Consider the following 15096-nt stretch of genomic DNA (forward strand, 5'->3'; position numbering starts at 1 on the left):
GAGAAGCTTTCCCTGTCACATTCTGTCCACTCACTCTGCCTGTTTTTCTTCACAGCACTTATTTCCGTTCTTATTGTTCATTCATGGTTTACTTCTCCCCTACCAGATTTTGATCTTCAGATTCTAGGACAGTGCCTGGTTCTCAATAAATATTAGAGGAATTAGTAAATTAAATGCTCAACAGCAGTGTTAATAGTGAGCATTTTTGTCCTATTCTTGACTTTAAAGTGAATTCTAATATTTTACCACTAAATACATTTGCTATAGGTCTTAACAGATATCATTAATCAGGGTTAGAAAGTTATTCTTAAGTTTATGAGTTTATAATGCATAAATGTTGAATTTTTATCAAATGCTTTTACGGCATCTATTGACACAATTATGTGGTTTTCCTCCTTCCATCTGTGATAAGCTTAAACTATAGGTTTTTCTGGAAAACTCCTACTTAGACGTAATACACAAAATACAAATGTTAAAAACCCATTGCTGTACTTGGTTTCACAAAAGTGAGACTGGATTATCATTCATTTCCTTTACTCACTGACCTTATCTGGTCATGATATTAAGGTTATTCTCACTTCATTAAATGAAATAAGGAGACTTCTTTCTTTCTTAATTCTTTCAAATAATAATTAACCTCTTAATTCTTTTTATTCTTTCTTTTCTTAATACGATGGAATTTACCTCTTTCTTGAAGGTTTGACAGAATACTAAGAAAACCATCAGGGCCTAGGAGCTATTGTTGGTTTGTTTTTGTGGGTAAAATTTCTAAATAAAATTCCTTTAATGATTACAGGTCTATCCGGATTTTCGATTTCTAATTGAGACAACTTTTACAAGCTGATTAATTGTGTTGTTCAAATATTCTATATCATCTAATCCAAAACTTCTTTTTCCTATTAAAATTTTCTACCAGCATGTATAGATTTATTTTATTCTTGTAATTTTATCAAATTACATATATATCCACATACATATATATACACACACACATTTTAGAAAAGTGTTATCTTCTTAGTGAATTGTTCTTTTTTCACTATAATGACCCTCTTTAGCCCTAACAATGTTTTAAGCTTTAGTGTGCACATTTTCCCTAACATCAATATTTTTGCTATTCTGCTTTCTTTGAGTGTTCACCTAGTGTATCTTTTCCATGTTTTACTTTCTCCCATTCTATTTTGATGTGTTTTAGGTGTGGCTCTTAAAAACAGCATTTCAATTTTAATAAGTAAAATAAAATCTGATCATCTCTGCTATTTAAATGGTAAGTTCTGTCCATTATATTTATGGTAACTACTGATATATATTTGGTTTTAATTCTACTGTCTTATTTTGTGCTTTCTACTTATTGTTTTTCTTTATTTTTTTCTATTATTTTTTCTTGCCTTTCATTGATCTTTTCTTTTTACTCCTCAACTAATATAAAAGTCCATTTGTAACTTTAAGGGGTTCCCTTAAATTTTCCTTTAATATTTTTTGGAAGACTTTCCATGACAAAAGACCTAGCTATGTATACTAACAAATAACACTCTTCTGAAGACTTAAACGACTATATATATTACATATCATCTATTTTTAATTCACATCTGACATGCTTAGGACCTCTACTTCTAGCTAAATCTTATTTGGGTGGAAAAGGGACTATAGGAGACTTAAGAGGTCACAAATTAACATTCAGAATGAAAACTTTTCACTTTCCTGATTTCAATTATAGTGCTCTGTTAATACATACTGATGCTTTCATGTCAGTGTCTCATTATATATTCCTTTTATTAAGAGATTTAAAAATATTTCTTGAAAGAAATCAAACATCAGATCTTTTTATGCATATAAATAGAACCAATGGAATGCAACAAAATATACCAACATTTCTAGCATTCGGTGTGGATCACTGCAACATTTAAAATTGGGATGGGAACTTCTAGATGGTTGGGCATCTGGCATCCATACCCCAGTCCTTCAGAAATCTCATGGAGAATGTTAGTTGAGATGGTGGCGGTCCTGGCAGATTTTTTAATGTATAGCCTAGTATTAAGTTAAATCCTGACTTTAGAAGAACATAGTATCCCTTTAGTAGTTGCTCTAATAGGTATTCTGAGAGGTTATAGAAAACCAGAGTCGCTATGAAGATCTGACTAAGCACTGAGAGTGGAGGTGTCTTCAAGGTAATGTAATCATTCAGGGATATCCTGAACAGGAACAGGGTGAGCAACACAGAGAATCCTCTCTGCTTCTACTAATCACAAGTCTCAAAAGTATCTAGTCAAGATTTAGGAAATAGCTGTATCATTAAAAAAGACAGACTATTTTTATCAAAAATAACACCACAAAGAAAAACTTTATGGAGTTATGTGGCCCTATGGAGTGGGTAGAGGAAATGGTAGCTAAAATATAAGTGCTATATTAACTAAATCTTCTTTACTAATTTCAAATGACTATTACTTTTTCATTAACAAATAAAGACAGAAGTATATCCCTCAAAGAACAACCCTATCACTCAAAAAACTTTAGTAAAGGATATACAACAAAAATTAAAATATCTCTAGAAATATTTGATTTGATCCTATCTCTAAATAATAACTGATAAAGCTATTAATCAGCATGGAAATTTAAGAAACTCCTTCAAATCCAAAATTCATATGACTGACAGCTAGCCTCAAACCCTTCCTTTTCTTCTATATCTGATAGACATATAAGGTATCTGAAACGATAGCTAGTCAGGAAGTTACGGTTCCTAACAGGGGACATAATAAATTCTAAATTGCCTTAAAATTAAAAACCATTATGGAAAATAATTGTCTTCTGCTAACACAGTACTCCTTAATGGATAACGTTATTTTCAATTACTTGGTATTAAAATGCTCATCTCCACCATGAGTTTCTAAACTCTCTAATTTTAACCAGTTATGTTTATATTAAGATCACTAAATCTAACATTTTAGGGTAACACTTACAAAAAAATTATATTAAAGTTATTAAAAATATAACAACATCCTTTTCTTTTTTTGTGATAAGTATAATTACACAAAATAATATATACGCTAGATTTGGAAACCCCACATAATAGTTACGAAAAATTTGTATCCAAATAAATTTGGAATTTAAACCTTTATCTTGATGACTATTAGTTGTCCCCAGGTACTGTAAGTCAGAATCCACACTGCCAGTTTTACCACATGTCTGTGAAAATACAAGTTGTCCACATTTCCCAGAAAAATTTGTCTGATGAGTCCCAGTGGTGCCTGTGCAAGGAAAGAAGAGAAAAACATAAAAGTAAAGGTTAACTTTATTTCATGAATACATCTAATTTCACAGATATTGGTGTCATTTGTGTGGGAATGAATATAGGAGTATATGTACAGTGAGCCAGAGAGGCAAGAAAGGGATAAAGCTTTTGCTATTGGCAGATCTGATTAGTGGCAGGGGTAAAGGACAGAAGACAGACTGGTAAAGTACAGAGAAAAGAAAAGTATATTAAAAAGTACACACAAAGGCAGTTTCTCCCTACACGCTCCCTTCTCTCACCATGAAATGTTTCTCCAGACCTGGCTTCTCCCTCTTCCCCGTATTTGTAGTGTACACTCTACCCAAAAAGTTCTACTGCAGAACTCTTCTCCTTCCTTTCCTCACATATTTATAACACAGCGTTCACATGGTTTCCAGACTTATCTAGGCATGCTTCCCAGATCCCTTTCCCTCTCCTGTGGCTGATTAAGGTTATTCCTGGGCAGGGGAATAAGTCTGAAGAAAAGAAGATGATAATGACTCTCTGGCGTTCAGTTTATTCATCTATAAAATGAGCTGATCCCTTGTAGTTCTGAAATGATATTTTTAAATTCTCTCCCTGTGATTTCAGGCCCCTCTATCCTTCATGCACTGGCTGTCTTCTCAGCTAAGTCTCACCTCCATGCTTTGGCTGTATTTTCTGCCTACCTGCAACAGTCCCTCTTGCCTCACTGCTAATCACAGACTCTTCCCTTCTTTCAAGTCCAGCTCAAGTCTAACCTCTTTCCCGGAGTTTTCATAAACCACTTCAATACCTATGATCTTTTCCTTTCCTGAATCCCGTGGTACTTATTACAATTTGTATCATCCAATCTAGCATTAGGTTATATTTTGTCTTATTCTCCAGTTATTTAAAATCTGTACAACTAGGTAAGAGCTTCTCAATGGTACAGAAACCATTAGCTTTATAAAAATCCAAAGGAATGGTATGAGCATAACTGGATAAATTCTTGCATTTCTTTTTCTCTATTAAATAAACATTAAACTACACAATCATTATTTTCATTTTTGTCGGAAAAGATTAGGGAATTTTACTGCATAAAAGTCTATAAATTCTCCTAGGGTAACAATGTTCTCTAAATATTGTGTCTGAACTCATAGCCAACAAATTTCAATAACTGATATCATCTGGATATTAAATAAATGTTAACACTTATGACGAACTCAATCTTTCCCTTATAAACCATTTTCCCTTCCCAACTGGTTTCGTTTTGTCGACACATTACCATTTTGCTAATTACCTGGTTGCTAAGTCTTGAAATCTTTCTCTACTCCCCCGCTTCTTCACCTTTTACATCCAGTTGTCATATTTTCCTGATTATTCCTTTCTATTCTATTTGTAAACAACTTTATCACTCTAGCTTCTTTTTTCCTTAATAAAAAAATCTCCATTAGGGCCCTATAACTTATAAGTATGAGCCCAAGTTTTTGAGCCTAGCACACAAGGGTTCCCCAAATCCCAATTTATCTTTTTTTTTTTTTTAAGATTTTATTTATTTATTTTCCCCCCAAAGTCCCAGTAGATAGTTGTCTGTCATAGCTGCACATCCTTCTAGTTGCTGTATGTGGGACACGGCCTCAGCATGGCCAGAGGAGCGGTGCGTCGGTGCGCACCCGGGATCCAAACCCGGGCTGCTGGCAGCGAAGTGTGAGCACTTAACCGCTAAGCCACGGGGCCGGCCCCCAATTTATCTTTGACCATGTAAAGTGGATCTTGCGGGCCGGCCCCATGGCTTAGCGGTTAAGTGCGCGCGCTCCGCTGCTGGCGGCCCGGGTTCGGATCCCGGGCGCGCACCGACGCACTGCTTCTCCGGCCATGCTGAGGCCGCGTCCCACATACAGCAACTAGAAGGATATGCAACTATGACGTACAACAATCTACTGGGGCTTTGGAGGGAAAAAAATAAATAAATAAAAATCTTTAAAGTGGATCTTGCCTTTACACAGCACCTAGAATATCTCAAGCCCAGTCCTAATATAAGCCTTTGCTCTCCTCATACCTCCCTCTAACTACTTGTATCACATACATCCCCAAAAGATGCAGTTTGAGTACTGTCTCCTCTTTAACGACTTTTCTAACTGATATGGCCCACAACAATGACCATGTCTTTGAACTACCATAATTTTTACTTTCTGTAACACTTACTTAAGCAATTAAACATCTTTCCAGTTGCTCTAGCCAAAACCCTTAGGGCACTCTTGACTATTCCCTCTCTCACACTGTATACCCAATCCGTCAGCAATCACATCCACTCCACCTCTGACATATAATCAGAATCCAATCACTTTTCACGACATTCCCTGCTACCCAGTGAAAGTCTCCATCAACTCCAGCCTCTACAACAGACTCTCTGTTTTCACCCTCGCCCTCCTTAAGCCTACTTTAAACATGACATCCAAAACAAGGCAAGAGGGCCGGCTCCATGGCTTAGCGGTTAAGTGCACGTGCTTCAGTGCTAGCGGCCTGGGTTTGGATCCCAGGTGCGCACCGACGCACCGCTTCTCCGGCCATGCTGAGGCCACGTCCCACATACAGCAACTAGAAGAATGTACAGCTATGACGTACAACTATCTACTGGGGCTTTGGGGGAAAAATTAAGTAAATAAATAAAATTATTAAAAAAACAAAAACAAAACAAAACAAGGCTAGAAAACATAAGGTAACTGATGTTGCTTCTTTCCTCAAAATATTCCTCACTGAGTAAAAGCCAAAGTTCATTCAATAGCTCACCAGGTCTTATAAATAAGGACCCCTATCATCTCTTTAATTTCATTTTCTACTTCTCTTTTCCTTACTCATTTCATTCCCGACTTACCAGCTTCTTTGATGTCCCTCAAACATGTCTCACACCCTGCACTGACTGTTCCCTCTTCCTGGAATTACTTGCTCTTCTCTCTTGAAATCTGTGTGGTTTGCTTCAAATATTCCCTTCTGAATATGGCCTTTTTCCACCACACTATTTAAAATAGCCTCCTCCACATTCCTCTTCTCTGCTTTATTGTTCTCTGCAGCATTTACCATCACCTAACCCACTAGCTTTTGCATCTATTTAACGTCTGCTTCACCCCAACTAGAATGCAAGATCCATTAGGCAGAAAGTTCCCCTTTTTTGTTGAATGCTATACCCCTAGTACTTAGAAAAGTACCTGATACACAGGAAATAAGTATGAGTTGTTGATTAAGCGAATATTGCCTTACATTACTGCTCAAAGCGTTTCAGTGAGAAACCTTTCCAGGGTTTTGTGAGACAATTATGTCAAAGTGTCCATTCTTATCAGATCTTTAACAAATATTTATTGAATCTGAATTGTCTAGTAGATTGTAAGTTCTATGAGCCCTTGAATGAACTACGAAGTTTAGAGAAATCTTTCACTTAGTTCAACATGTCCACTACCTGCATCTTTTACTTACCAGCAGCACATACAGGAAGAGAATCTGGGTTAAAATCCCGACTAGTCTGAAATAAGTTTCTTGACACTCTTTTTCTGCTAAAACATAAATCATCATTGACTGGCATTCCTTGAGAGGGCTTTAATTTTGGAGATGGGATGAAATCAAATGCTGAAAACTATAAGAACAGAATAATAAATTAGCAAATTTGTGTTAAGTTACTTGGTAATAAATATGACAGAATAATTTAGACCCAATTATAAAATTTAGATTAAAAGAAAAAAAATTATCAAGTATATGATACACATAAACATTCACATACAGTATGGTACACTAACAGTATTTTTCATTCCATGAGAGAAATGTTACTTTTTTCCCTCTTTCTTACTACTTCACCCCAAACTTTCTCTGTACCTTACCTTCCTACAGTACACCTCTGTCAGCTAGGAAAGAAAGAATGCAAATCACAAAAAGAGTGAAATGACAATTTAAATAGAGAAAAAAAACATTTCTGATTCAGTAGCATAGCCCCTCACACTGTGCCATCTTTGAGCATTAGACAATAAATGCCCACGGAAGGTCGCTGAACCAGCAAGCATCCCACTCGTCTATTCTTCCTGAGGCAAATTTACTATCCATAATCTGCAGCCCAAATGTAAACGTACACGTGGTAACCTGTGTCATGGTTCCCTTAGGAGACTTTCTTATGATAGGTCTTCTGGTTAAAACCAAGTAAAGAATACTTTATATATGTCTACTACTTTATAGTTTCCAATTCCTTTTTCACATACTCCCTTTGATCCTTAGGATACACAAGTGCCAGGACAGAATTCTGAAGTTCTACCTAATCATAGTTAAAGAACTAAATGAAAGCATGATTCAAGTGTTCAGAATTCTTCACCAATGACAACCTCAACTGTTGTGGATCACTTCACATTCAACATGTCTATAGAATATTAAAAAAATTGAGTGAACAGACAAGAAATTATACTTACTGTCTATATATTTATTTGGAGCTTAAAGACAATCAAATCTAGATACGTGGGGAACTATAAGCCTTCTCAGTATGCTTCTTTGCAAACTTTGCCAAGTATCAAATAGCATTGAAATACAATAACATTAAAAATATGTCTATTTGAAAACTTCTTAGCTATGTGACTACTACACGATGAGACTATAAACTACCAAATATACCTCAGGCACCTTGTTATTCCTCACCAAATTTGGTGAAAAAACTGTTAATGCCTTCAAAAATTAACCCAGAAAATACCAATTAGAAATAACGCCCCAGTTGAAAAAGGCCTGCTCTTACTTTCTAGAGACCTAATATTACAATTTCTCTGATTGACTATATAGTAGTCAGTATTGAAAGAACACAATGGAATAAAAATGAAACCAATTACAGTCAACTTCTGATTAAATACATTAAAAGAAGACATACTAACCCAGTTAAAATAGTGAGTAATCCAGAAATAATTCATTCTCCTGTATGGAATACATTTTATATTAGATTTATGCTGTAACTAATTTCTGCCTAGAGAACAGAACGTTAGTATGTATGCCAGACGCGAAAAACAACTAGTGGTGGTGGTGGTGGCGGCGATGGGGATACTGGGGTGGGGGTAGTGGTGGGGAATGCGTGTACCAGTGTGGCTAGGAGAAGTCAGTCAGGGATTAAGTTTTGCTACAGAAAAATCTGCAAATATTTGAAAGCAAACTATAGGATACACAAATTATTATTAACATGAGATCCCTTTTTGTTCTCTTTTAGAAGCAGTCAAATGATTTTCATCAGGATAAGCTTTGATGGGATTAAACAATGAAGAAAAGGAAAAGGAAGTGAGTTAGAGTAAAAGAGAAAAGTCCAGATATATGTTGAAAGAGCTGTGAGCTAAATTTACAAAATGTGAAGCAGTCTGTTTAGAGCACCCCATAACTCTTAGGAACAGGCAACTGCACGTTTGGTCCTTGAAGTTAATACCTAATAATTTAAATAAATTAATTCCTTAGAGTTATAGTAAATAAAAGTGATATAAAAGGCAAGTTTCACACTTAACAATGATTTGAAATTCACTTAGTCTTATCTATCATTTTAATCTTGCTGTTTATTTTATTTTTGCTTTTTTGTGTGTGTGTGTGTGAGGAAGATCAGCCCTGAGCTAACATCTGTTGCCAATCCTCCTGTTTTTGCTGAGGAAGATTGGCCCTGGGCTAACATCCGTGCCCATCTTCCTCTACTTTATACGGAACGCCGCCACCACATGGCTTGACAAGTGGTGCATTGGTCTGCACCCAGGATCCAAACCTGCGAAGTCCGGGCCACTGAAGTGCAGCACGTGAACTTAACCGCTACACCACCAGGCGGGCCCCTAGTCTTGCTGTTTATTATCTCTTGACCTTTGCATTTGATTCCTTGCATATTTTTCATAAAAAGATTCCTTTGATCTAATGCATCTTATTTCAGCTCTTGGCAAGGGGTGTAAAAACACCACAAAAATAGGGGCCAGTTCCATGGCATAGTGGTTCAGTTTGGCGTGCTCTGCTTCGGCAGCCTGGGTTCATGGCTTCAGATCCCCAGTGCAGACCTGCGCTGCTCATCAGCCATGCTGTGGCAGCAACCCACATACAAAGTAGAGGAAGACTGGCACAGATGTCAGCAGCAAATTACCAGAAACAGACCTTTTTAACAGCTAATTCTTTTTTTTTTTTACAAATGGCATTGACTGCAGAACACGATGGTTCCACACTTCTTTTATTTATTTATTTTTTTGAGGAAGATTGACCCTGCGCTAACATCTGTTGCCAATCTTCCTCTTTTTTTTTTTTCTCTCCAAAGCCCCAGTACATAGTTGTGTATCATAGTTGTAGAGTTACAGCTCTTCTATGTGGGACGCCACCTCAGCATGGCTTGATGAGCGGTGAGTAGGTCCGCGCCCAGGATCTGAACCAGTGAACCCTGGGCCTCCGAAGCAGAATGTGCAAACTTCACTGCTATGCCACCAGGCTGGCCTCTAATAGCTAATTCTTTCAGAAACCACCTACACTCCTGCCTTTATTGAACTCGTACTAAACTTTACCACAACCTCTAGTTTTTGGACGCTTTCATCTTCTACCAGTTCTTTCTGGTTTTACCTGGACTCCAACTCTGTTCCTTCATGGTGGCCATTAGAAAAGTTTATTCCAATTACCCAAAGTCACCTTCTGAAACATCTTTGTGTGTTTTTTCAAATCACTTTCTATGCACACTTTAAGAAAACACAGTTGTGATACTATACATAAAGTTTTATATCCCACTTTTACACTTAATATAAGTATTTCCCATGTTGTTAAAACCTCTCATAAGTGGTATAACTTTAATTACAAAAGTAGTAACCACTTATTGTAAAAAAATGCAAACAATATAGAAGTAAGATATAAAGCCAAATTCTTTGGCAGCCCTTTCACCAGAATCCTGATAAACTCTGTTAACAGGTCTTTTTCTCTATATATACATTCTTCAATAAGCTATTTTTAAAAAACAAACATAGACCACATAGTAAGTACTCAGCATGTTGCAGATATCCTTCCATGTTAATCCACACATATCTGTTATTCCTTTTAATGGTTGCCCAGTATTCCACATTATGGTTGGACTCATAGTTCCCTACTGATAGACATTTTCTTTGCCACAGTTTTCACTATTACAATCTTGTAGCACACATTGTTATGCACATATCCTCGTTTACGAGTTTTTCTAGAGAACAGAAATACTAAAAATGGAACTGTCAGGTCTAAGGATATAAACTATTTTTAAAGGCTGCATAATATTCCATCAACTAGACACACCATTCTCCTATTACGGAACACTTGGGTTGCTTCCAAATTTTTTTTTTATATTGATAAGGAAGAAATTTCAATGAGGGAAATGGTGCATACCTGGCTTAAGGTAGCAGTGCTGATAAAAGATCTGCAGACCTTAGAAAGATTGTCACATATGTTACACAACTAAAATATACTTTTTAAAACAACTAAAATGGTTTCTTTGATATCCTTAGCCTTCCTACACAAGGGCAGAATACGCAGACTGAACTCTCTGTAGCAGTCAGCTAACCAGTTTACTCATAAAACGTGCAAACAAAAGACTTGCTGTGTCCAGTCTGCAAATATTTTTTTTCTCTTTTCTCATTCTTGGATTTCCTTGATTTAGCGTATCAGCTGATTCTCTTACATGTAAGAAAACAAACTGCAAAGTAACAACCAAATGTTTCTGACTCCTGGTTTGATGTCTATTTCTGGAGGTTTCACTACTGTACTGCCCTTCTGGGTCCCAACATGAGAATCAGACACATGGCCTGAAAGTGCACCTTTTCTGAGACTTGGGCCCTTGAATCCTCAGTTAACCTTTCCTCATGAAACTCACTGAGCAATGTGGCTCTCGCACAGTGAATCTGATTCTTGGCAAAGCCTGCTTCTGGTTCTGATTTTGAGTGACCACACAGACAACAGTTTCCACACAGATGGCAGCAGAGGTGGAAACGGGTTTTGATTTTATGGTCTGACTATTAGGTGATTAGTATCCTGGTCAAGTGGCAGCTGACAGGGAATCTGGAATCTTGTTTCTTTATTGGTGTGTTCTGTTTATGTTTTTAAATGTACTGATATGAGCTTCTTTACTCTAATAACCAAAGCCCTCTTCCTCCATCCAAAACTTAAGGTTTTTTTCATGTTTACTTACTATGGGTCCAATACGTGTCAATATCTACAAAAATCAAATTCCTATACCAAAGATGAAAGGAAAAAAAATCCATAACATTCAATGGTCAGCTTTCTTCAGTTTCTCTAAATAATTGAGTAACTGAAAATTAACATTACTTTAGAATTCTAAAGCTAAACAAAGGATTGTAATGAACCTCATTTAACCATAAATTAGGCAAACTCAGAAAAATGATGGTTTCCAAAAGCCAAACAAAACAATATTTAATAGTTTTCCAAACCTTAAGCAAGTTTAGCCTTTTAGAAACTAAGAAAATTCAATGCCATTATTGTACAGGATATGGACATTGAAAAAAAAAAAAGAAGGTCTCATTAAATTTCTAGAAATCACAATTCTCAATCTATTAGCTATCTATTGCTGTGTAATGAAACATCCCAAAATATAGTAGCTTAAAACAACAAACATTATTATCTCTCTTTCTGTGGATCAGGAATTTGGAAGTGACTTTACTGGATGGCTGAAATATCTCTGAGGCTGCAATCAAGATGATGGCTAGGCTGCTGTCAGCTGAAGGCCTGACTGAGACTGGAGGATCAGTGGAGACCACTCTGGGGGCTAATGGCAGGAGGCCTCAGTGCCTTGCCATCTGGGCCTCTCCAGAGGGCTGCTCACAACATGGCAGCTGGCTTTCTCCAGAGCAAGTGATCCAGCGGAAGCTGCAGTGCCTTTAATGACCTACTTTCTGAAGTCACACACCCCCTATTTCTCCTTTATTTGTCAGAAGTGAGTCATTACTAAGTCCAGACACATTCAAGGAACAGGGAATTGGACTCCAGCTCTTCAAGGGAAGAATCTCAAAGAATTTGTGGAAATATATTTAAAACCAATACACTCAACAATGATGCTTCCTTGATGAACCTAATCAATCTAATGGTGCTTAATTATATGTTGTTTCTTTAGCTAGTCAACATTCTTAATAGATTGGCACTTGCTTCTGCTGCCTTATCATAATTAGATCCTCTAAGTTATATAGAAGGCAAAATTTTTCCACACAATAAATATGAAATATTTTTTGAGCAAACAATTTGGTATATCTTTTCTATCTATAGACAGTATTAATCAGGACAAAATCAACTGGAACAAGCTCCTGTTCTAATTGGCTTACAAATATCATTATTATAGGTTAAGTGCTTATATCACAGTAAACTAAATAAAACCCAAAGATTTCTAAGATTTCTTTTACTTCTTATGATTTAAATGTACTCTCTTTAAGAAAAAAAATGGTCGGCCGGCCCTGTGGCTTGGTGGTTAAGTGCGCGCGCTGCGATGCTGGTGGCCCGGGTTCGGATCCCGGGTGCGCATCGAGGCACCACTTCTCCATTCATCCTGAGGCCGAGTCCCACATACAGCAACTAGAAGGATGTGCAGCTACGACACACAACTATCCACTGGGGCTTTGGGGGGAAAAATAAAATAAATAAAATCTTTAAAAAAAAAAAAAAAAAAGAAAAAAAATGGTCTTTCCAAAAGCTGTACATTCAAGGGAAAACATAGACTAGCTCTGAGTTTAATTAATGGCCTTGGTCACTAGGTTAAAGAACAGGAAAAAAAAACGTTCTTAAACAAACTGAAAAGTTTTAATATGTGGTATATAATTGTATAGCAAAAGTTCATATAAAAATTCTATTTAAAGATGACTCTTTGGAAAAATCAGACTCGTTTAAAAACAGCTACTTGTCTTTGCCCAGATTTTATTACCATGTAAAAATAATACTGGTATAACATAATTGTGCAAACTTGAAATTATCTTCTCAGGAAAAGCCTAATTAACTTAAATTTCTTAAATTTTCTCCACTGGCTTCACAGCTTGAATACATTAACATCACTCCTTTTCAAAATATAAAACTGTAATATCATATGTTCAATTAAATTTTATAATAGATAATATCTCTATTAAAAGCGATGAATTCTTAAAATGCCACAACTTATAATGCTTAATACACTAGCTTAGATTGTAATTTTCAGGCCCTTAGTTTAAGATTTTAGACTAAAATTGAATTAATGAAAAATCTTAAGATCCTGAACAATTTCTAATTAAGATAAAAATACAAATCACTGATCACCAAATAGGTTTTTAACTTACCCTTGTCTCTTATACTTTACAGAATAACCATCAAATGAACAGGTTAAGGAATACATAAATGCCTTTGGATAATGTTAAATACATGTTTACTTTTACCACCTAAATCATTATAAAAAGGATATGAAATGTGTACTCATGGAGAGAATGAAAAAATAGTTCCTGGTTACATAACTCTTAGTTTTTTCTGGGTCTCTGAGGAAACAAAAGTTGGTTTCTTTGGGTAAGGCTGTATTTAATATATATAGCTGACACTGCCATAGGTAAAAAAGTCACAGAGAAATAGAAATATGTGTACAAGGTAATAGATATGTTTTGTCTTATTTAATATGCTTTTAAGGTTTTTCTAAAAAATTTATTTAAAAATTATTTTTAAGTTTTTAAAAAGATCTACACTAAGAATAGATACGCTTTTGGGGTTTTCATGATTTTGACAAGCATTAAAAATAAAAGTTTTTCAAATTCTTCAGGCTCCTCAATAAAATTTTTTAAAAAATTAATGACTACTTATTGGAAACAATCCAACATCCACAGAAAATCTCAATTTTTAGGATTAAGTTCACACTAAATACATTAGTGCAACTTAATAATTTTAGGTTTTCTAGTACCTTTAAATTTGTCATATTAAGTATCCTAAATCTTTCCCACATTCTTCAAATCCCTGATCCTCTACTTTGTATCCTCAGCTTGCCTCTAAGTTTACCAGAATATGGAAGCCTAATGTTAGAGCCCTGCTCTCAAAATGTGGTTCAGAAATCAGCAGCAGCAGCAACACCGAGGAGCTCATTAGACATGCTGTCTCAGACACCACTCTAGACAAACTGAAACAGAATCTGTATTTTAACAAGATCCTGAGGCAGTTCACACGCACATTCAAGTTTGACAAGCACTATTCTCGAGCTCATGTTTTCCTTTCTTTTGACCTAAAAAAATCCCCCAAAATACACCCTTCTTGCTCTCTCAAAATTTTTCTGTATCCTAAGTCATCTTCCTTTTGTTTTTCCTTCAGTTCCAGAGAAGTCTTTTCAACTCTGTTCCCAAGCTAACCTCTCTCTATACCCAAATGTCTTTATTTAGGGACATTAATTCCTTGCCTTCCTCTCTCAAAGATGATTACAGGGACCAAATCATATGTATCTTGCTTATCTAACATCTACCACAGTACAAGATACAGAGTAGGTGTGTTGAATTCACAGGTGGCTCCTTTCTCGGCCTCTTTCAAATCGGGTGTTTCCTATTTAAAAATAAAACACAGTAATAACTCATCCTGCTACATCTTGCTCGGTTTTTTCTTTCACTGTCACACCCTTAGATATTTTCTCACTTAACAGATATTTGTTGATACTGATTGTGGACACAGCACTATGGTTAGTACTGTTAACAAAAAACAAAAACAAAAAAAACCAGTCCCTAATGGAATCAGCTTAGACTAAGGAAATAAGAGGCTAGCAGAAAACAGACTACCTCATCTATGAAATTTTTTACACAAACCTCATAGTACCCACTAAACAAATAATCAGAACAGAGACATGAATGATAAATAAAGAGAAAACTGAGAAAACCATCATAGAGAATAGCCAAACTGAA

General features: G+C 35.9%; 1 protein-coding gene across 2 annotated transcripts in view; it reads right to left on the reverse strand.

Annotated features, from left to right (window-relative positions):
* Window positions 1-15096, reverse strand: part of TOGARAM1 (TOG array regulator of axonemal microtubules 1) — an 86060-nt gene that overhangs the window by 58302 nt on the left and 12662 nt on the right. For both annotated transcript variants that reach the window (XM_087422244.1, XM_087422248.1), the window contains exons 2-3: window positions 6698-6854; window positions 3108-3242 (exon numbers count right to left, since the gene is read on the reverse strand). In XM_087422244.1, the coding sequence (XP_087278370.1) occupies window positions 3108-3242; window positions 6698-6854 (292 nt within the window). The remainder of the gene's footprint in view (window positions 1-3107; window positions 3243-6697; window positions 6855-15096) is intronic.

Source organism: Ceratotherium simum, chromosome 3, assembly GCF_057802395.1.
Source record: "Ceratotherium simum simum isolate JZ-2026a chromosome 3, ASM5780239v1, whole genome shotgun sequence".
NCBI lineage: Eukaryota > Metazoa > Chordata > Mammalia > Perissodactyla > Rhinocerotidae > Ceratotherium > Ceratotherium simum.